Source organism: Rissa tridactyla, chromosome 1 (assembly GCF_028500815.1).
Source record: "Rissa tridactyla isolate bRisTri1 chromosome 1, bRisTri1.patW.cur.20221130, whole genome shotgun sequence".
In the NCBI taxonomy this organism is placed as follows: domain Eukaryota; kingdom Metazoa; phylum Chordata; class Aves; order Charadriiformes; family Laridae; genus Rissa; species Rissa tridactyla.
Window position 1 is genome coordinate 121626346 of NC_071466.1, and position 24134 is coordinate 121650479.

The following is a 24134-nucleotide window of genomic DNA, read 5'->3' on the forward strand; positions in this document are numbered from 1 at the left end:
GCGTGTGAAGTAACCAACCCTTCTGACGCGTGGTGTGAGAAACTCTTAAGGAAAATGGGAAGTCAAGAACAGATCTGAATTTTCTGGCCCAGGCTTTTATCTAAAACAGAACAGTGGGAAAACTGCTTTCTTCCGTAGTGAAGACGTCTCTGGTTTCAATATAGGGAAAAGAAACGTATGCCCTTAAATATATGCTTTAGTAAAATGGGAAAGTTAGGCTCAGCCTTACAAAAAGAGGAAACTCCAAGGTATAAATGTAGTTCTGATTGCACCTGGGCGCTAGAGTTTCAGAGGCACAATCAAATGAATAAAGCATAGCCACTTGCATTTTTAGCACGTGTTTATTAAAAAGGAAGATGTGAATGAAAGACTAGCCTTTAAAGATAATAAACCCCCTAAAATATAGGTTTCAAATATAGCTTATATAGTAAGTTTTACACAGGCGTTGAGGAGGTGGAAAGTCCAGCACTAGCACAAGAAAGAAAGGAAGGAAAACCCCTATCAGTGTTAGATGCAGGAATCTCACTGCGTGAAAATTCCTCTGTTTTCCCCACATGCTGCAAAGGTGTTTCCAAAACTAAAATGGACCACATATTTATGTATAGTAGAATACAAGTGTGCTGTGTGGACAGCAATGACTGGTATTCAAACTGCCAGCTTCATTTTTTATTTTTTTTAATACATTAAAGGTGAAAGCTACACACTTCCAAACACTGAGCACAATTTAAAAACCATCTAGAAAGACCATCCAAAAAAGTATTTTATGAAACTGAATACCAGCATTCTTAAGTCCCATAAACTGCTTTGGAAACCTTAAATCAGCTAGATTTGGACTGATCAGCTCATCAGGAGATTATAATTACCAAAGCTAAATTTACTGCTAGGGTTAAATGAATGTGGCTGTCATTTCCTCTTCTACTTTCTTTGAGTACAAGGATGCATCCTACCACATAAATCCCTTTTCTTTTTATGTCCCTTTCAATGTCATGTGGCCATAGCCCAAGGTGAGATAGAAACCAAAAATCCTGACCCTGAAACTCTACTTGCTGCAGACCAAGGACAACAGGAAAAGCAGCGTGAACCCAGCAGAAGCACACTAAAATTCACAAAGCATCCCACAGCCAGAGCTGGGGAAATACGCTTGTAACACATTGCAAACATCAGACCTTACAACTGAAATTATAAAAATAATATAAGAAAATATGAAAGTTTCTTTTTGTTTAAGTAATTAAAACTGAGTGTTTCTTTCCTCTTATTTAAACATCATCTCAAAGAATCTAAATGATACTCTTCCAGTTCTTCAATGCAAATTTCTTGCATCCTAACATTTGTGAGCTATATATCTGATGTTTTTAGGAAAACACAGGATACAGCCCAAAAGCTAGCCCAGAAAGGAACAGTCGTGTAGTGGCAGCTTAACTAGAGAATGAATTAATCTCAACTTTGTAGACTATACTGATTACAGTATTTGTATTTTCAAGAAACATAAAATAATTATGTTTAGAATCCTGTAACATCACTAAGGTAATAGACATGAGTTGAGTATATACAGGATGTGGCCATGAACATCCAGATATGCGTATGTGGAAACATATATATAGATAGCGAGGGAGATGGAAGGAGGAGAGAAGATTTGCAAAAGAGAGATTTGGGTCCATTTTTATTGCAAGTTCTAATCCATTTTATTTTGTTTTTAAGGCAGTACTGTTCCTTCTACTGGGGATAATGAAGATGAATCCATAAGGAATCTGAAGTATCTCTGGATCTGAACAGTTACTGCTAGGTGAGCAGCAAATTATAGTTTCTTCATTAAGAAAGTGCATTCTTTCACAAAGAAACAGTCAATGGCATTTTCATGTTATATCATCAGGGATGGACATGACCGACCACGGTAGGAAGCAGCTCTCATAAGGGAGATGATCTGCATTTTCTGCTTGGCACATCAGTTTATATTCTGACGAATCCAGTCATAAAGTGCTGTCACCTTAGTGTATACACCAGGACGATTGCGCCGAGCACATCCTTCACCCCAGCTCACAATGCCAGCAATGTACCACCTATTTCCCTTTCCTGTGCAGGCCAGGGGACCTCCAGAATCTCCCTGAAATGAAGGGAGTTCAGCCATTAGTGCACGCACACGCACACACATACACACAGAGAGCACTGTAACAAAAGTTAGGTTATTTAAGGACAGTAAATACCTGCCCCTCTCTTTCTCAAATTACAATTTAATATTAGAATCTTAATTCTGAATAGAATGTGCCCAGCTAGATGTCAAATTTATTCAATTTATTTTAACTTACGGAAGTAGCACACTAATCAATATAAAGCAATGGCAAGAAGAAGTTTAAAAAAATTACTCATTGCTAATGTCCCATTACAGGATTCATAAAGCAACCAATCACAGGCTGAATAGGGAGAGGAGAAGACAGGGATGGAAAGTGGGAATTCTGCTACCATTTGACCATAAATTTTTCACAGGTGGAAGGCAGAACTCTTATACTGTGTACTAAATAGGAACAGAATGATACCACACACCCCAACCAAAAAAAGAAAAAACAAATGCAAAACCAAAAAACAAAGCAGTCATCATTAAGTGTCATCAGCAGTTTCATCATCAAGACTGTGTCTGCATTCACAGAGGGAGAGGAAGGAACAAAGGCTAAGGAATATGTAAATAAGAACTGGCTTCTCAAAGGGAACATGCAGATCTGTACACCAACTTTGAAAAGTAAAATCTCCCACTTAGTTCAGTTCACAGGATTAAAATGCATTTGGGCTCACAAATGCTTTGTGTCCTTCATTGTTTTAATCTTGTACGCCTTCTGTGAACAGACCAGTTCACAGAACTCCGAGCAGTTATGAATTCAGCTCATCTTCGCAGCTGTTCCTTCCGCATAGAAGGCAGTGAGCAGCCTCCAAATTGACCCTGAACTTTGTTTGCTGCCCCCAGTTGGAGCTAAAACACGGAAGAGGTCAGAAGAAAGCCATGTACTGAGAAAAGAGTAACAATAGAAAGCTTCCATCATCCAACCAAACAAAATTATCTAGTGATAAGAAGCCAGAACAGTTCTTCCTCTCTCTCGTGCTGCTGTCGTACTGACAATTTTGATAATCCAAGAGGCTGATCTCAGGGACTTGAGAAAGGAGGCTATATAGTCTGGTCTATTCTGAAAGACCGAAGCCAGTTCTGAAAGACCAAAGGGGCTGTATGCCAGTGGAGAGAGGAAGGATCCTAAAAAGAGGAACCAAGACCAAAGGACATCCTAGTGTGATAAGAAAATAAAGTCTGAAAGAGTAAACACTTTATTTCTCACTTAAGTATATCACATCATCTAAAGATGAAAAGTGTTTGGAAGCTTCATGTAACCTGTGCAGTACAGGCACAGCTTACGTGTCCATGAAGAAATGAAAACAAATGAAGGAGGCTGGAACTGTAGTAAAATGGTTTCAGGTGCTGTGGCAGTTTTCTGAACTGCCAACAACATTCCTTTCTAGCACTGCAGAGGAAATATATTAGAGACAGAAAAGACAGAAAAAAAGCAAAGAACGGATAAAGAACTTAAAGGCCCAGAGGGCCAGCACAGTAGGACTCAAACACAGCACACCATGTTGGAAACTGGATTGGCCAGTATGGTATACAGCTGAATCAGTTAAAATGTCCATCAAGTTCAAGGGCATTTCTTAAGCATCACATTTTTTTGAGGAACATCAAGCCTCTAAAACAACATGTTTTGCAAAACAGTTCCAAGGTCTAAGGTCATACACAAACCGCACGTAAAGTTAACAAAAATAATAATTAATTGAATTAGAGTTTAGAGACTGCAGGAAGATCCTGCAAACAGTCTATCCTGTATAAAGAAGTTTGACCCATTACAAGCTATAATCTTGCAAAAAATTATCCTATTACATTAAAATAGTAAAATATTACACAAAAATTCTATCAAATTACCACAGTCTAAAATCAGTAACACATTTCTCTCCCTTTACACAGTAACTGGTATAATAACCATATCTGTAATTTTGAAAGTGGATATTCGTCATAATAAGTTTAAATACTGATAAAGTACACAACCAGTCTAATAACTGAGGAGAAAAAAGGCAGAGTCAAGACAGCTGAAGTACGTCCAAAGAGCAGTTTCTGATTGTGCGTGCAAATAAACTAGGTCATATAATTTGTCATACCATGATGTAATCACAACTTGTAACTATACACATGAATGAACATTTGAAACTATTGAAACTAATTGAAATGAATTGCGACTGCATTTATCAAACCTAGCTTACCTTTGCCTTTTGTATTTCTTTGTAACAGTAACAATACATTACTCATCATACTCTTAGAGTATTTCATTAATCTCACACTCAGACATCAAAAAAGGAAAAAAAAAATCAATTAGAATAGCAAAAATCACAGGTGGCCCTTACTTTATTCCCTTTATCCTTACATCTCTGTTCTTTTATAGGAAACTTAACTGTTGAAGATGAAAAATAATTCTTTTTGACGCAGTTTATCCCTTGTCTTTGCAAAATAACATTTCTCAAGAGATTCAGAGATTATCTATGCCAAATTTCCTTCCTTATTCTGGAGAGCCTTTAATTACCATGTTAAATTAACCATTTGCTCAAGTCATTTCACTCTATTACTGAGGAAAAAACCCCAACAAATTGGAACAATTTTCCAATATAAACAAATATTCCTTTGTATTTTCTCTACAAGTTCCAGATTACCTGGCACGAATCAACGCCACCATTAAGATTCCCAGCACACAGCATACGCGATGTGATAAGATCATCATACAGCTTGTTGCAAACACTTTGGTTAATTATTCTCACTTGAGCTTCCTGCAGTGTTTTGGCAAGATGACCTAGAAAAAAATACAAATGGTATTGCAGAGTTTATGGTGGTATAGAAATACCACTTGTCAAAACAAAAGAGATTTGCTCTGAACTCAAAATCTACCCATTTGATGGCAGGAGCGTAATTCCCCTCCCCTCAATTGCTGCCTGCTGCCAACTTCGAAAGCTGTTGTCTACGCTACTCTCTAGACATACAGGTCCCTATGCACCACCTTTCCATTTCCTTAGTCTTTATCCTTTTGAGCTTGTTCTGCCAGAAAGTAATAAAAAAGCAATGTAAATTATCAGTATAATACAGGCTCCACACACTGGGACTAACTTTGAATGCCATTTCAAATTATGCCCAAAGCTTTTTGTTGTTATTTACACTATGTTTGTGCTCCAAATGTTGTCCAAATCCTATTAAATGAAATTTCTACACTCTCGTCCATCCTCTCACTTCTAGGGAAGGAGATGAGGAATGAAGCGGGGGGAGGGGGAGGAGAGGGGGTGGGGATGGGGGTTGGAAATGAAAAAAATCAAGCCTGTAAGTCACAAGCGATGCTGTTAAGAGTTTAATTCTGTACTGTAGTACCACAGCATTGGCATAATGTGTCATTATGAACTAAATATCCTCAGTCATGTTTTGACCCAACAGTGAACATAACCTTTTCAGTACCTGGATGATAAGAGGAAGTACTACTGGGATTTGGTTTGCTCATTTGACTCTGAGGGTGTGTTGGGAGTGAAACAGGTAAGATAAAAAAATACATTTGTTTTTTTTCACATGCCATTATATTGATTGTTAAATATTACCTACATAATTTTGTTACAAAGTAAGACTTTGTAAGAAGGTATCAATTGTAAAGCCATTACATTCATTAGGCTATTACGTTATAATCTAGATTTAAACCTTTTTTTTTAAAAAGCATATTAAGAAAGACAGAATTATCATAGCATATGGCTTTTGATCAAACATGAGGGATTATGTCTCAGGGCAATTGTGGGGACCGCTGCAAATGCTGAGGAGCAGACAAAGCCCGAGTTTCAAAGCTGGCTCCTCTTTAGTGCTGAGACAGGGCCAAGATCCCTTGGGCTCCCCCCGCGACCCCTCTCCAACTCTGCTTTCTTCCCACCTCCCCACTGCAGCCTGCTACTCCAAGCCGTGCAAGCAGAACTCTTCATGGGGCACACATTAAATTGCCTCTGGTTAAGACAGACAAACCGAAAAAACCTCCACAATATTTTTGCAATTATTGCTGTTCATGGCTTCATATTGTCAAACACAGTGGTAGAGACACTTTCTTTCTCTGCAATAATTGCTGTTTTTGCTACCTGTAAGATTGCTTATGACCTTTCACCAGATAAAATGAGCCATGAACATGAAAAGGGGCACATTTTTGTAAATCTGTGATAATTTGTTTTTCAATGGTCTGTGACTCCTAAGTATGTGTATTGGCACTTATCACCTGCCATCCTAGCAAATATTCAGAATTCACAGACTGTAGCTAAGGAGACATTTTCTAGTTTTTATAGACCTACTAAATAAAGCAAAGCATTTTCTCTTACGACTATAAATATTTTATTGTTAAAGTTTAAGATTAAGCCAAACTTGCAAGAAGCATATCCAGGAAATGAACATACTATTTTCTTTTATGGCTCCCCAGCCAGTTACATAGCAGACAGTTCCATAAACAAATACTCTAGAGGTGCTGGGTAAACAAATGGGCTGTACCAGCTCACTGAAGAATACAGGCGTCTCCATTTCCAACAGGGCAATGTCATAGTCTGAGACTGATTGGTCATACTGTGGGTGGACAATAATCCTTTTGATTGATCTCATAGCTACACGATTGCTCTTTTCATTAATAGTATGTAAGCCCATATATGCTCTCCATCCCGAAGGAACGGAGTATCTGTAAAGAGAATGTTTTTAGAACGTCCCATTGGAAAGTAATGCAGTGACAGTTCACTCTATTTTATCTATTTGTCAGTATTTGATGAAATTCATCAAACCCAAAGTGAATGGAGTAGAATATCACTTAGGATGAGAGACGCACTATAGTCATGGTCTGTGCCTCCTAAAATATTAAATAATGGGTTTACTTACCATTTTTAACAATAATAATTTCCTGAAGCTGTAAGACCAATTCCTTGCAATGTACCATGCTTTTGAAGTCAGAAAAATGTATTATTAAACTGTTTGCTCTTTGCCACATGCAGGAGGTATATCTTTTCAATTTACACTACCTAAACTGAACACTGGTGAGTTTTACATTCCACTTATCAATAAATAGCCCTTTTATTGGGAGAAAGGGGCATATCTTCTACTCAGCAAATCCATGCCTTCTTAAAAAAAAGCAGTGTTTACACTAAATCTAACAAAACAGTGTGTTTTATCATGCAGGATTCACTGGCAATGGAGATGAAATAATTACTTCAGATACTTATGACTTTTGAAGCCATCAGAAAACAATATTGAGGGTTTATGTCACAGAGTTACTTGTCTAGACAAGGACTAGCTACTGCAGACTTTTGAAAGCAACACTGTAAGGTTATTAAACTGCAAATATTCTATGACAGTATAACTTCTTCATACCTCACAGAATCAGAATCCAGGAAGCAATGGGCAGCAGATATGAGCCACCGATTGGAAATAACAGTTGCGCCACATACATGGCCAAGCACTCCCATCTGTAAACTTGCTTGCCAAGGCCACTTTCCAGATCTTGCATCTTCACCTCCAACAATTCTGGTTTTCTTAAGCTGGTATCTTCCACAAGCTAATAGAAATAATTGAATAAAATAGTAACAAAAACCACAAGGTCATTCCACTTTGCTATGCTTAATACATAAACTTTTAGCCATATGCCTCAAAGCAGTTGGAAAAAAAGTATTTTCTTACTGTGCAATTGGTAAAAAGGTAAGGATACTTGCCCATTTTCACACAATGGGTAGATCAGGAATAAACCAATCATTGTCCATCCTCCCTTATAGCTTTCTAAAGAGGTTAGTAACTCAAAAAAGACATTTAATCACAATTCTAAGCTGGGTTGTTTCCAAAAGTTCACTTGAATAAAATCTCATATCTTTTCCCGCCTTATATACACAGCTCCTTGACTGCACTTCGTTCAGCTCAAACAAGCACTAAGACCTACCAGCTTATCCTGGAATTGTGCATTGCTTGAAATAAGTCATCGTAGACAGAATGGATCAGTGGATTTAAAATGAAGCAGTATGAAATTCAAGACAGACATTTTCATACAAATATTACCACAAGATTTCTTTTTTTTAAAATTCACAGCTGATGTGATCAATTCTTAATACAATAATGCTTGACCATAGCACAAACTCCTGACTCAGTTATTAGTCATTAACATAAAGTCATTAACTAATTTTTAAATAAATGTTACCACACCACAGTTCATTTCATCAGATCCATCTGCACAGTCTCTTTTCCCATCACACTCAGGATTTGGTTTCAGCAAGCATTTTCCATTGAGACATTTGTATGCAAAAGGGGAGCAACTTTTGTGGGCTGAAATAAGAGAGAGACGATAATGTCACATATTTGGGGTCAAATTATTAAACCAACTTGCATGTTCAACCTAATCAGTGGTAAAAGTTGTTCAAAGCTACACATTCCAGTCTGCTTGGAGTCATAGTCTGTAATGGTGTTAACTGGTCCCTCTATGCAGAGGGGCAACGTTCCACTCCGATTAATGATCACACTGTAATGATCTCCACTGTCCATGAGGAAAAAGACAGAAGAGCCCCCAACTGTCCTCACTCGCATTTTACTTAACTCTAAACTGAGCAAGCTAGGCTTGTCAGATCTGTTGTTTTACTTTCACCAGCACTACTGACATCACAAATTATAAATCTTCACAGCAGATATCATCTAGAAGTCAACCTTTTTGTTTTTAAATGAAAGTTGAGAAAATTGTGGAAGAGCTTTATACCTCCTTCCAGTAAATATTTGGCTAAGGACTATCACAGTTTACTGTGTCAGAATCCTGACAGAATCCACACAGCTCAGCAATAGGCTTCCATTAGTATCATTCTTATTAACAGTTGTTTACAGCGACCTCTAAACAGTGGTAGGGATTTTATGTCAACAAACAAGGACATACTCCTCGCTACCTCAAGGACCTAAAAGTCAAAGCAAGGTAAAAATTATAAAGGCAAAATGCAGCAAGTCACTAGGGAGACATTAGTAGCACCAGCAATGTCCATAACCATGGTGGATCTACAGTAAAGAGACCGTGCAGGTGGCAAAGGGCAAAAGTCCCAAAGCTATTATGTCTCTCTCCCTTACATTATTTGGTACTGATGTGGCATCAGTTGGGGAAAAAGTGCTGTTCTAACAGGATCACCAGCAAGTTGTGGTTAGGTCATCTAACTAAAATCACTGTTATCTTGGGTTATCCTTCGTTAATGTCTTGTCTAGACTCTTAGAAGAACTAGTTAGACTCTGCATGTTTTGTTTTCACTGTTATGAAACTTGTGCTTTGTACTATGAAAAAATATATAGAAATACTACATTTATCCATTAAAATAAGCATATTCCTGCTTCTGCCTTCCACCATCTTTTGGGAAATGGCTAAAAATATATACTTACAGCAGTTGTTTTCATCACTGTCCTCCCCACAGCTGTCATCATCTTTACAATTCTTATACTGATGCTTACAGTTCCCATCGACACAGTTCAACCGTTCTGGATTACAACCTGAAGAAGGAAGATCTGTAAATGCTTTATAATCCAAATAGATGGCTAGCCGCCATGTGCTACACTCCCTACCAGAGATCACCTTGATGTTACTGTGCCATCTCTCTGCCAGACATTCATCTAGCTTGGTTTTGGTAGCCTCCAGTGACAGCCAGCCTCCTTGTTGCATTGTCTTAACTTGTGCTGTGCTCTCTGCCCTTGGATTACCTTCTGATCACTGTTTCTGGCATCTCTTCATTGTTCCTATCTTTGATGTGCAGTGCCCAATCTGGATACAATACTCTAGCTGAAGCCTTCCCACTGGTGACTGGGAAGACCTTTTCAAACTCCTGTTTTACATCCTAGCCTGACACTTTAAAAAAACAAACAAACAAACAACAAAACAACTGACAAACACTAAACACACAGAGAAAATTGTATGACTTTGTGACTCTCAAGTCAGCTTTTGAGTCACTATCACCCCCCCAGACATTTTTCAGTAGAAAAGCAACTTAGGCAATCCACATGTGTATTTGATTACCTAAGTTCAGATATTGTCTTTATTGAATGGAATATACGTTTCTCCATTTCGTTCTCCAGCTTGTCAGGATCATTTATAAGTACATCCCTCTTTAATACATTCCTCTCTCTATTGTGTGGCACTTTTCCTATTTCATAAGCATCTCCTCTAATCCATCATTTAGATCACTTACTTACAAAAATAATGAGATGTCCCATAACAGATACTGGCAGAATGACAACAAAAATATCCTTCCGTTTTGGTAATGAGACATTGGCAGCCATTCTCTGGGAACAGTTTTCTGTATTTTTTTCTTGCTGTGTTTCCTTTACTTACTGCTATGTTTGTCACACAAGAAAGTGTCAAAGTACAACTTCTCCTCTATTTATTCTCTCACAGGAGAGAACTAAAACAAAATAAACAACTCCATGCTGGTTTTTAATATCTTTTTCACTGTTTACAAATAGTTTACTTTGACTATTTATTGTTTAATTTTTTTTTTTGAAGCTTAACTTGTAAACATTGGTGCAAAATTCCCTTCTTGTTTTTTTTTTTCTGTTCTCCCGCTCTTTAAAAAGGTGCATTACACAGCCTCTTCTCCAGACTTTTAGATCTTCACTCACATCCTTCATGTGATCTTAGACAGCCACCAATATTTTAAAAATCATTTCAGCTAGTCTCTAAAATACCTGGAGAAAATTGTTTACAGTAGAACAGAAACAAGAAATAATTCCCCTACCACAATCTAATTTCATCGCTACCATCTGAGCAGCCTTTCCAGCCTTCAGGCTGATTGCTTGAAGGAACGCATGTTCCTTCTGTACATCTAAGGACAAGCTAGAAAAATAAGAAATGAATGGCACTAGAAATGCTGTTACAGTCTAGCATTAACACAGGACTGTACCATGAAGAAATATTAAAATGGCTATTAAAAATGAAAGCTAGTGCCATTTATAAACTAAATTGAATGTTAAAAAAGGAAATGCTATCTTACTTGGCATAATCTGCCAAATATTTTTGTCAAGCAATCAGTGTTCACCTAAATGGACTTTGAAAATTAAATTCATATTCACTGCCTCAATCTGAGGGTTGAAAGTGATTCAGCGCAGATGCATAATTACTACTGATAGCAAACACCTCTTTGTTAAGGCAATGCATTTTTTACACAGGAGCATTCTCCTTAGTACTAGAAATACAAATTCCCTGACATTAAAATGTTGTAGAAATTCATCTCTGTGCTACGCCACTCCAACTTCACGTCTGATATGAATAAGTGCTTTATCTAGCAATTTCATTATGAACAGCCTTTCACCAAGGAGTTCTTTCACTTAAACTAACAACTAGTATTGATGCTAAGGGTTTTCTTTGCACTATGTCAAAAATATGTGTTCTCTTCCACTTTTTCAGATGTGCCAGCAAAAAAAAAAAAAAGGAAAAAAAAAAAGATTATATGAAAAAAAAGGATGATATGAAAATCTCCCCTTTCTCCCCAGGTTGAGTCAACTTAAACTTTTTTCCCCCTCCAGCACCACAGGCAAACACTTTTTTCCCCCTCTAGCACCACAGGCAAACTAACAGCTAAATCAGACTGAAGGACCAAACACATTTGCCCAACATTATTTTATCAATTCCAATCTGGAGTTATTTAGTCCTCTTCACTGCCTTGCATATGATGCTGGTGGGAGGAAAGCATACACTATGCATCTAGCACTAGCTCAAATCGGGAGTCTCTCTGTGTTCACTTCACCATTCCCTGAAGTTGTTCAGCTGATGGCCGGCATTGGCTTTCCAGGTCAACTCAGAGCAGTGTCTGAGACTTTCAATAACCTTGCTTTGGTAGGCTCCCAGCAATGGGAAGAAGCTAATCTGAGGCGGGTGGCTGCAGGTACTAAAGATGTGGGACATAATGAATATTCCCCACCCCTCACCCCCTCTCACTATTGCTACAGGCAAGGCTGTCGTGGAAAACCAGTGCTCTCAATACATTCTGCTCCCTCAGATAGCCCTCCACAAATGTCTTTACTTTATCAACTTGATACTGACACATCACACCTAAGCTACCCCTCCTGGTGAGTCTTAATACAGATCCTTAAGATTGTGACTAAGGATTGATTGAATGACTTTGAGCCACCTGCTGGCTAGAAACTGAGCAGAGCACACAGAAAGTAAAGACTTGTACACGCAATAAAGACTGGGGATTTTCTCTGTAGAAAAAAAGTATTCTGAGGCTTTGACTTGTCTCTGAACCATTTTTGAGTAACTGTAGCACACATTATAGTTTGTAACTTTTTCCAGTAGAAAGAGACACACATCGGTGGAAAAATAAATCCCTGAGTTCTATAGAATGACTGACCACAAAATCCAACACTTATTTCTAATGAAAGGCACAAAGCAAGAATCTATAGCAGAGATCTTAATACATAAATACTCTAAGTCTTACAGAACCACGCTCGGTCGAGACAACTCCTGTTGGCAGAATAGTCATGCTTACAGGCTCTCTGTTATATTATTTTCATGTTACTGCTTGGGTATTTTAAGATGTTAGCAAAGTGCCAAATAATTAGATCTACAGAAATTGGGAAATTTTACTTCTACTTCCCATTTTACAGAAGTGTTATTAAGAAAATAAGTGCTAGCTTCTAAAAGCATCTTTTATCTACTTTTATACATCTATATGTTCAATTAAATACATAATACATTAAACATTCATCTCTTGCAATTAGGTTAAGAAAAAGGAAGTTCAACTTGTATGTTGCTGGTCTGTCAAGCATGGTTTCTCAAAGGTTTCTCCTTAAAAATTAAAGTATGTGCTTATTCACTTACGGTCTGTGTGACTGAAGGCTTTGTATTCAATATAAAACCCTCTGTGGGTGACCAGTTCATCGGAATGGAAGTTGATTGTGACAGAATAGCCATATTCTCTGTTTCTGTTGTTTTCTGAAAGAGCTTTACAGTATCTAGCAAGGCAAAAGTGAGAATAATTAATTTCTAACCAAACTGACCACTTCCATCCAGCTACCTCTCCTTTTACTGAAGGGTACCAATGCCAAAAAGCTTTAAAACAACACAATAAAGATCATATATTTTTTTAGTGTTAAAACAGCCCAACAGAAGTATTAGAAACACTATTTACTAATGCGTTCCACTCCACAACTTTTCTGGGACTAGCAGACTTTGAAACAAAATACAGCAAGATAATCAATGTCAGAATTATACCTTATAATACAAACCACTTCTAAGCATGCTTGATTTCAGATTTCCCATTTAGGTTTGCAAACTCAAAAGGCTACAAATCCAGTAACGGGATCACACAGGCAAACCCAACAGCTGCTGCCAGTTTAAATCCACTCCTTCCAAGAGACAGATCACTTTGAATAATGTTTTGGGTTTTTAAGCACACCTATTGCAATTTGTGTTATTTACGGAAAACAATTACAATCACTGAAGAGTAAGTGATATAGAAAATGAAACTTCAGATGACATAAGCTCTTCACCCATGTCAAAGTGATTGCTAGGAATTTACAGTTCAACTGCAACTGCATAAAATCCTGCAGTTTTCTATATCATTGCTCTTAAGGGGAATAACAGAGTAAGTAAAAGCCTAACTCTGTAGAAAAAGCAGGATGCTGAAATTAACGTAATGACAAGTGTTCGGTATTAGGGCAGTATTAAGAACACCAGTCTGTCGAAATTCAGTGGAAGCATGCCAATTCTTGTTGAAAAGTATCTTTCTGCACTGGAAGTGGCAAGATGCTTTTTTCTTAAGCACAGTATGTTACGCAGAACATCAAAGTGCAAATTAATGTCAGAAAATAGTGTATTTACTCACCTAACCCCATCGATTTCTAACCAGTCTTTATCACATTTACTGGACCCTGGAGACTTCTCTTGAATTTGTATTACGAGGATTTTTAATGAGAGCTTGTAGCCAGGCAATGGTGCCTAAAAATAAAAGGATAAATATCCTGACAGATACATCCACAAAATGAAAGGGCCTGTGCTTTTAAGATGGTAAATCTTGTTATACTTATTATCAGATAGTATACTGCAAAATACTGTACTTTTTATCATGCAAAACAGCACCTTTGAAGAACCAAAGAAAACGCTATTTTAAACATGTATAGAAAAGTTTTTAGGCCCAACTTTGGCCATACTGTGCCAGATAAAGTAGTGTAAGCCTTCCTGCAGCCAGCACAAAGCAATGTATCCGAGGTTCATGCTATATTTGTACTGCCACACGTTCCAGTAGGTTATGTTAGTTTAAGACATCTGTGGTAGCCAGTAGGCACTCAACTGCATTAGTTATGCATCTGTTTTAGAAAGCCTTTTTCTTCCCTTTCTTGCACATAGATTAGAGTTTTATGCTACAAGCTGCTAATAATTTTCACTGAGCAGGTGAAAGGTAGTGACTGTTACGAACTAAAAGACATGAAGAACCTCCTTTTCCAGGGAAAGCCAAAAAAGTAGTGAAATGCTTAATGGAGCAACAGCTAAACACACCAGGAAGTTGGTGGGAATCATGAGCAGATTCTAAGTCCTGCCAAAGGGCTTGCTGGAATTCCAGAGCTGAATTTCTGAGCCAGAGAAGGTCCTGTTTGCAGAATTCAGGGAAATACAGGGAAATCCATCATATGAGGCACGATTTACATAACCATTTTTTCTTTCTGGCATAGAAGCAAAGCCCTGATTATTAGCAATTTGCTCTGTCTGTTAGGATTTGTCATCTTATCCACCACCTTGTTTCTGTCATGATTAATAACCTTTTGGAAGCTGGCAATGTTTCCTTCCCACAGCTGACACTTTTACATAGATCAGGAAAGAAAAGGGTGCCTGAGAAGAAGTTAGGTGCAGTGCTATCAGTCTGGTTTTCCCTTAATTTCACCCACATTGAAAGCCATTTCTCCCAATTTTATGTCTAAATCACATAAAGCGAAGTCATCGCTACTCAGAAGAGTTTCCAACACTTACTCTGATGATCCAGCTGCAGTCAATGTTTGGTGGGTAGTAACTTGGGTAATAAGGGGAACTCAGTGTCCCGTTCCAGGAAATATAATGACCACCACACACTGGGAGAGAAATATATCAGCAAGGAACACAGTTATCTCAGCTGGGCTAAAGTTCAGAGCCTACTTCATTTGCAAGGACTCTTTCCTACGTACAGAGTTAGAAGAATGAGTTGTGGCCATATTAAACTCAGGTTTTGCCTATATTAACAGAAAATCATGTAACTTCCACCTCCCCATCTCTCTGAATTTCTCTTATTTTTGGATCAAATCGCAATTAAAGGACAGGCACAAAACACCTCTGACCGTATTTTTTTTTTTTTAAAATGTTCTTTGATGGTTAAGCAGAAGAAGCAATTAAATGCGGACAAAACAGACTTCTCCCTTCCAATTTACTTCTGAACTTTCTGTAGACATTTTCAAAAATTAAAAAGCAATCAGCCCAACGAAGTGAAACCTCTGATTAATTTAATGTAAACCGGGAAGTTTGTGTGCCAGTTCTCAGTCTGAGAATTCATGTCACATTTGAACAATATCTATGAGGTTTTATTTTCTACCAAGGACTCTCCTAGATATCCAGTCCTTAGTGCTTTTGGATTCCTTTAGGTAACACAGTGAATGCAAATATGATTATAACAGAAATCAAGACAATTTTGAAAATAGCAAAATTTTGTGGCAAAACCTGGGCTAGGCGTAATTTGGAGTGCCCATCTTCAGAACAATGAAGTGATTCTAATTTATAATGTTCATGGGATGAGAGTATTTGCTTAAGCAGCATCCACAGAAACAAAAGCTGAAATGCGCAAGCTTTGGAGAAGTTTATCACAAGCTCTATGATTTATTCCACAAGTTAAAAAAATAGTCCTATGCTTAATTTTCAAAATTCTTTCACTTAGACCTTACCAAATAACTGTGGCTAAGCTTTCACTTGCAAAACCCCTATATCTCCTGTAAAATACTATGGTTTATCATTATTCAAAATATTTCACTAATCATCCAGAACTCATGCAAAATTCATAGTATTGCATAGGTTTGGAATATACTTCATGGGTCTTGAACACACTGTTCTTATACAGTTAACTACATGGAACAGTGCTTTCAGAAAAGGATCAAAGACATATTAGAACTAAGTGTTTGCTCTTGTTTTCCATTTTCATTAAACATGCATTCCCAGAGCTGGGATAGATTGCCAAAAATGATAAAAGTGCTGCTCTGCTACTGGGGCTATCTAGCTTTGGCTAGACATAGAGTGCCTGTAGTGCTATCTGGCTGGCTGCTCTGCTACCATTGCTCATGAATAACAGTGCTACCTGCGTAGTAAGAGTAATCTCTGGGAAAGATGACTTGGGTAGTAATCAGGAAGACAAAAAATCTCCCAGACCAAAGGATTTTCTCTATTCTTTGCTCAGTTCTCAGCCATTTTCTTTTAAGTGGATCAGAATGACAATTCCCTGACTCATATGCCAACATCACCTCCCCCTAGATACATTCAGGCAGTATCAACTTTTTTTAGAGGCAACAAGAGGAATAGGTGTGCTTACGTCAGATGGCTGTTTCTAGTAATTACTTACTGATTTTAGGAATGGCTTGAAAGTGAGCTTTTAATATGTTGCTTTCTCCTCTTCGGTCCAGCGAGAAGGTAAGCAACATTACATTACTTGACGAAGTTAAACGTACAACAGGAGTCCAGGCCCCAGGTCCACACCATCTGAAATACGGCAAAGATTACATTAAAAAAACATTTCCTGCATTCCAGTCATCTTTGCTGAGAAACTGGGCAGAAATAACACTGATCTGGTCATCTGTGTTTCAGAAATATTCCCCTGGCTACCACTTCCCTTTTATTCTTCCACCCAGCTGACACTACACAAGATGCTCGAGTTTCCTAGCACTGAGGCTGAGTCACTCAGGGTGAAGATCACAGATATTCTTGCCTAACAGGTGCCCTGGAGTTTTCAGACCTGTAGAAGCATCAGGAAGGCAGTACCAGGTTATGTTACTTCAGTAGTGATAGTGGTACTGAGTAGTAGAGGGTAGCACTGAAAAGGCAACAAGTGCCAGTGCAGCAGTGTTGTGCAGCACCAACACAACAGAAAACAAACCCAAAGCTTTTCCAATCTATTAACATTCGGCTTCGTTTCACGTCACAAAAGCTGTCACACAAGATGTGGAGTGCCATGCATGGCAACTGTTTCTTATTATTGTCTTTCGTTTGTTTAAATAATGAGGAGTTAATTTATATCTTGAAGCTTGAATACTTACTATTGCTTGTAATTTGAGACGCTATTTCTTGCATCTGTAAATTTGCTCTTATATTTATCCCATTTTGAAATACGCAGCATATTTTGGATTTCTTTTCATTAATTCACAACTTTGTGTGAAAAATTTCTAACACCTTTCTCTTTTTCTATGCACAGCAAATGAAAACAATTAAGATCAGACCTCACAGTAAGAGAGTATTTCCATCATACCCCTGCATCAAGTTCTTTGACTTGTCACTGAGATCCAGAGTAAGAGCATTAAAATCAAATTTTTAAACCTTAAACTGAAAGTAGTCCTCTTCTGCTTTTAGCAGGCTATTTCCTGCTCCCATTTCAATGGATCTGTGGTTTGCTTCTCTTCTGTAGACATTATTAAATCTTCTTTATCATAATATCTGTCAAATCCTTTATATAATGAAAAATTTGAGTCCCCTTCACACTGCCACGTGGAAATCTTTCAGCATCTTAATCTTCTTGATATTCTACCCTGTCAACAGTCTGGCTTATCTTCTAGCTGTACTTTTTGTCACAGTATCATCAGAAAGGCAAGGCAAGCACATATGAGAAGAGTTGTTCACGACATGCCTACTTTTACAGTACACCTCGCAATCTCAGCTCACTCACTCTAGTATTTGTCTCTGAACAGCTGTATTACTGCGGTTTACAGAAACTCGTGAGAATCATTTTAATCACCATGTGTGATCCTAGACCTGGACGTCAGGGAATAATGGCTATAATACAATTCCTGGCTGTCATGGATATCATGCATCTGTCCTAAGTATGAGACTAGCTGCTTTTAGCTTAAGTAGAAAACTGATAGACACATGCGAAAAGACACATTTGCTAGGCTGGCAATAAAAGTAACCAAAAAAAGTCAACTTTCTAGAGGCACCATAGGGCTTTTATGATCATTTCAGTCACCAAACTGTTCCAGTTCTTTGATAGCCGGACATCAATGCACATTCTTGAACTTGGTCTTAACTTAATGCATTGATGTTCTCTGAACATGTTATATCTTACACATGTGTTTGTTGGTTTTGCTAGCTTCCTGTTTCTTTCATGCATGTTGCTGACTCTACATTTCTGGTTCTTAAAAAGCTGAACCATCGCTAATAATGCACAATGGACTAACAGTCCTGGCAATAACCCATAATCAGCAGCAGAGCAGATGTAGTCCAGCATCAGGAATGGGATTCTCCATGTTATGCTACAATCTGAGTCTAACTCCTTACAAAAACACTGTGTTCACTCCACTCCTGGCCTTCCGACAGTCTGCCAATAATGGCAAGCTCCTCTGGCTTGTTGCATAAGGAAGAGAAGTATGTTAACAGAGATGAAGAGGACCACCTACTCATTTCAAGTAGTAAAATCACTATTAAATAGATGTGTTTCAGACACTGCCAACTGAATCTGCATGCTCAGCTAGTCTCTTCCTAAAAGTTCTTTAAAAAAAAAAATAATTCCCCCGTTGAAACCATCCATCCACAGATTCTTGTTTGTTTATTTTGTTAATAAAACAAGTTCATGGTGGATAACATGTCCACACATGAAATTTGGCTCTGGAAAGTGGGAGCAGTGTGGCCACTGAAGGTTACGAGATCATCTGTTCTCATTTATGCAAATGGACTACACAGTGACTCCGGGGCTGGAGCCTTCCATACACACAAACCCCTGTTATGAACAGGGATTTTTTTGTGACTGGACTGTTATAAAACATGTGTTTTCTAAAAGTAATAGAATACAATACTCTAAAAAAGTTAAAGTCTGTATCTTTTTGAGTTGTGACAGTAAATGCATGAAATCGAAACCGGTAGAAATTAGTCATAATGTAGAACAAAACCCACAAGAATTTATAATTCATTGAGGGGGGAGAATAATATGGAAGAACTTTTTATAGCCTTACACAAGATTTTTAATTAAGTTGTATTTATAATCTTACATTTTGGAAGCCGTTTTGATATCATTTTGATATTGTGACAGCTTGAGAGTTTCTGTACAGCTCAATAAAACATCTTTGTTCTGTACTATCATACCTTGTAATGATCTTGTTCTGCAGAGGAAGAAGGAAATCATATGCTGATAAGTGGTGTGATGCACAGCTCTCTGGAGTGACACCATGCAAAGTGATAACTACCAGTCTCACCACATAGTTAGAAGGAACTCGCAGCCTCCATTGATAAAAAGACTTTTTGGGATTCATCAGAGTTAGAGTCCTGTTGTTGCCTGGCTTGGCATACAGGTCAAAGGATACTGCTAATACAAAAGAAGCTAGATCAATGGCTGAAAAACTGTTAAGTTGAAAGATAAATTAAGTTATTGGATAAAATTTCAGAAGAGGTGGCAATAATCGCCTACCCGCACTTCTTGACTATTCTGATCTCCTCTTCCCTTACTTTTACAACTTTGTTCCCTTTTCCCTGCCAGGCTGCATCATATTCTCCTCTTGCTCTAGCCGAGAAAGCGCAGCACCTCACCACCATCAGCTCATCATACACTCAGCAAGCAGGAGGGGACTTGGCTGCAGCTACTACCATCTCTGCTTGAAACCTACTGCTTCCTTTGCCATTTTCTCTTCGCCCCTCTCCATGCAATGAGAACACTAAGAATATGACACCAATCTTGACGTGTGCTTGATAGGGAGAAACGAGGCAAAGAGAATTAAAGGTCTACAGTATTTGGCTGATCACAAACTATGAAGAACCAAAATGATCTCGTCACAAGACAAATTAATGATGTCTAATTTTATATATTAGCTTTTTAAAAGATGCCAAGAAAAGGAGCCACAGCTCATTGCAGTTCAGTGGGATCTATTGAATTTCAACCGTTCTAGTCAGAACACCAGAATAAAAGCTGTGAGACATTTTAATCTCAGCCTTTATTTGAAGCACAGGCCACAGAGGTTCCCAGTCTGGTTTAGTTCATAGGCCCTACAGATAAAAGAATAACTGGGAAACTGTCATTTTTATGTTACAGGATTTTTTTTCCCCCATAGTGATATTAATTAGGCTTGAAGAATAATTACCTGATTTTAGCATCACATCATATTCTGTGGAATCTGAAACTGAAATTTAATAACTATCAGCTACACAAGCCAAAGAAACAAACTTGAGAAAGAAAATAAGGCAGAATAAGTATTAAATGACAGGTACATTGTTACCAAAAAGCTCCATTGTAATGAGATCAAAATCTTCCTCCCCAGAAGAATTGAACAGCTGAGCTGCTTGTTTACTACTGATTTTTTTTTGTTCCACTGGGGTTAATTTTTTAAGAGAAGCAACCATATCTTGTGGTGCCCAGAATGTATTCCAGTAGTAAGCTCGAAGTCCAGACTCTCCTTCACTGTGGAGGGAAAAAAATGCCTCATAAGTGCAATCTAATTATTATTTTGGACATGCTTTCCACTGGTCTGCATTTTTGGCTTTCACAGTTCCATAGACAGTTGAATTGCTATGCAAAAAGTTGAAGCTGAATACAAGGCAAAAAGCTCTCTTGTTTAACAATTGCTTTTTCTATACCATAGAAATACTTCAAAAATACGCTGCTTAAACAGTAACACACGGAGGCTGAAAACTTCACCACACAGAAAATCCTTGCAATCATTCTTACAGAACTGGATGTTTCCATCCCTGCTGCATAATTATACACTTTTAAGACCATATTACATTTCTAGACACATTTTCCTCAACATTTTTAATTGAGTCTCACACCATATGACAATATAATTTTATGCCCATACCTTGATACAACATTTCACACAATTCTTGTTAAAATAAATATCGCATATGTGTGCATACATAAAGTATTACTTAAGTGATTTAAAGAGACAGTCAATCAATCACACTCTTCCTTTCAAAATGGCCTATGGACTGACCATCCAGAACTTTTGAAAGCCTATCAGGATAGTAGTAGCCATCTGCTCAATGTATTTACAGGAGCTTTGCCCAAAATTATACCTTTAAGTTTTGTCTTGAGAAGTTAGAAAGGAACTCCATTCAAACTGGCAAACCAAATTAAGATTCTGCAAGTGGCAGAGAAAAAACCCTGCTGAACTGCAATTTCAAAAATCAAAAGTAGGTGAATAGACTACAGAGCAATCTGTAAACCAAGCCACAATTAATCAAACTTAATTTTTCTCAACAATTCTACAGGGCATGACAGAAATTACACGATTAGATTAGCTCTGAGCTCAAATACCTAAGTGCATTTCTGCATTTTTAATTCCCTGTTATAGACATCTGCATATTCTCCCATACAACTAAATTAAAATGTATGAAAAAAGGTAAGAAAGACAAACACAACAATATCTGGGATGGTACCTACCTGAAAGCAACCACTACAGACTTCAAGTAATACTTTCCCAAGGAGGAAGACTCATATGTTTCTGCAAACTGACAGTTAAACCATGGCAAAAGAAAATGTAAAGCATTACATTTTAGTGTCAATATCTCTTTAATGTCATTCTCTTATGCTAGAAAGTATTTGTCTTTTTCTTCCTTTCCTCTTCCTCCCCCTCCCATATTAGAAGCACTATCCATCATTTCCACAAAACATATCAAATAAGGATCATACATGTGCATTCATTTCCACTCAAAAAAAATGAAATTACTTTTAAGTCACATCACATTTCAAGACCATTAAGATAGCTCTTAATTAGCCACAAAAAAAGAAAACTTTATGAATACATTTATATTTTTGTGTCAGTTTTTAAATTGCTGGCATACAATCTCGACATGAGCAACTTGTATTGGCTGTGCACAAAGCAGCTTTGAGACACTAGATTAGCTCTTCTGGGAAATACAGGATAACAGAGAACTGCTTTGTGTTTAAGATTGCTGTTCACATGTGCCCAGGAAACAGTATTGATCTCACAAATAGGAACTCAAATAAGAAGTGCAAGAAAGCAAGCATTGTTGTGGGGGATAGGGGAAACCAAAACAAAACGTTAAGCATTGAATTGGAGCTATAACTAAAAGAAAATCAATGAGAAAAATGTAACAAGGAAGAGCGTTTGAGTAAAGTAAAACAAAATAAAACAAAAAAACACGCTCCAAATTCCTTTAAGAAGAAAAATTTACCCATAACATTGAAACCCACAGGTTTTGTTACCTAGAAAACATTGGCTTTACTGAGAGACACACAGCCCCGGTTACCTAGCTACATGCCTAAAGATGTACACCGCCAAGCCACTTGCTAGGTTTAAACTTACTACTTTGAAAGAAAAAAAATTGTGACTAACTGGAGTTTTCTCCTCATTCCCAGTCTCATTGTGTAATAAATATATATTGCTATAGTTATGTGGGAACTTACATAATTTTGGATTGCTTCTGCTTGCAGGAGGAACTTCTGTGACTTTGGATCATTTAAGTCATTTGTGTAAGTCAAATTAGGAATTTCTACACTTCCACCAATATAAATAAAGGAGAAAGCTGGAGCTGAGAAAAAAGGGTTAAACAAATTAGCACACCTAATAACATTACAGAAAAGCTTCCAGAACAAGAGGTTTGCAGAGGCACATATTTGTCCTTGGTATCTGTAGGTATTAGTTCTTAAGAGAAACATGCAGTAATAGTCAGAGCACTGAGTCAATCCCATTGACAAAATAATGCCTAGGAGGACAGAAGGGGAATGAAGTACATGTTCAGGCAAGCATTGCTACTAGAAAGCTTAATTGTTAAACTTCAATTTTTTGCAGCATTATACTCTTGAAGAGATAATGTTTTAATGGCTATGTGTTGAGGTCTGGGAAGGAGTGTACCTAAGTTAGGTAGCCATTCTGTTTTGAAAAAGTGAATAGAAGATACACAGTTAATTCCTATAGGTTCTTGGGAAAGATGACAATTATAGTAACGATGGCATTCATGAGCAGAGACAAAAAATTTAGAGATAAAATACATACCTTCATTATTCTTGTGCAACTACCAACTGCAAACTATTGTGCACTTTGTTTCTTTAGCAAAGACATTAAGGAGAAGGGAAAGTCAGTAGTTTATACACACATTACATGCTTAGCTGCTTAGTGCAGAACTTTTCAGGTTAATCATTCCCACAGTGGGAAAAAAACCCCATCCCATCCAGACCACGCTGGAGAGTTACACTTACAGAATGAATAGTGCAGGACTAGCACGATTACTGTAACTATTAAAGAAACTATAGGTAATGTTCCTAGAAGCCATCTCCTCCAGAAACACAGCCTCATCCATTTGAAGAAACAGCACTTCTGACACAAGCCTTCTCGGTAGGATGGGCAGTAGCGAATATGCGGACTTTCCTAGAGAAAGACACGGGAAGGCATCAATTAGTAAGACAGCACAAGAAGAGCTATTGTACCATATTTTAGTATATTTACCCTGTTAATTTTTGAGGAGGTTTCAATTGAGATAATATCTTTCATGCTATGAAAGACAGGTGATGTCAGCTATGTCACATATGAAACCCAAATATTTCCGACGCACTTCAAGCTATGCAAGTGGGGGGAACGATTGCTATCGCTTTGGTTAGGAACAGTTTGCATAGGAAGAACAGAGGTCAATACACAGCATGGTGGGCAGAGAGATCATTTACTGTGTTCCTGCTGTGAAGCTTAGCTGGTGTCTCTTACCTGCCTTGCAGCCTGCTCAGAGTCATATGGAGCTGGTATGGTGTACACGGAAACCCGGCTGGAGGGGAAAGCCCGTATCATGATGCCTTGACAAATGCCTTCTGACAATCCTAATAACAAAGTCCTAAATGAACCTCGTTTCTAAAACACAACCCAGAATAGCCTACTGCTCTCCCCGCCACGCACACCAGGCTTCTCTCATTTC

At 37.8% G+C, this 24134-nt stretch overlaps 1 protein-coding gene across 1 annotated transcript; it reads right to left on the bottom strand.

Annotated features, from left to right (window-relative positions):
- Positions 1 to 1942: 1942 nt before the first annotated feature.
- On the bottom strand, positions 1943 to 24010 carry LOC128913571 (transmembrane protease serine 7-like). The gene is made up of 17 exons (XM_054211386.1): positions 23930 to 24010; positions 23431 to 23599; positions 22639 to 22763; positions 21652 to 21719; positions 20489 to 20670; positions 20354 to 20392; positions 19365 to 19584; positions 16642 to 16778; positions 15036 to 15133; positions 13897 to 14009; positions 12891 to 13024; positions 9461 to 9568; positions 8258 to 8377; positions 7439 to 7622; positions 6484 to 6755; positions 4732 to 4868; positions 1943 to 2101 (listed from the first exon to the last, which is right to left on the bottom strand). The coding sequence occupies exons 1-17, from the start codon at positions 24008 to 24010 to the stop codon at positions 1943 to 1945; spliced, it is 2346 nt and encodes a 781-aa protein (XP_054067361.1).
- Between the last annotated feature and the right edge of the window lie 124 nt (positions 24011 to 24134).

Coding starts and splice junctions, on each gene's coding strand:
- LOC128913571 (XM_054211386.1), bottom strand. CDS start 24,010: ATGATACGGGCTTTCCCCTCCAGCCGGGTTTCCGTGTACACCATACCA. Junction 21,720..22,638: donor CAGAAGCAATCCAAAATTAT/GTAAGTTCCCAC, acceptor TTTAACTGTCAG/TTTGCAGAAACATATGAGTC. Junction 20,393..20,488: donor CATTACAATGGAGCTTTTTG/GTAACAATGTAC, acceptor ATTAAATTTCAG/TTTCAGATTCCACAGAATAT.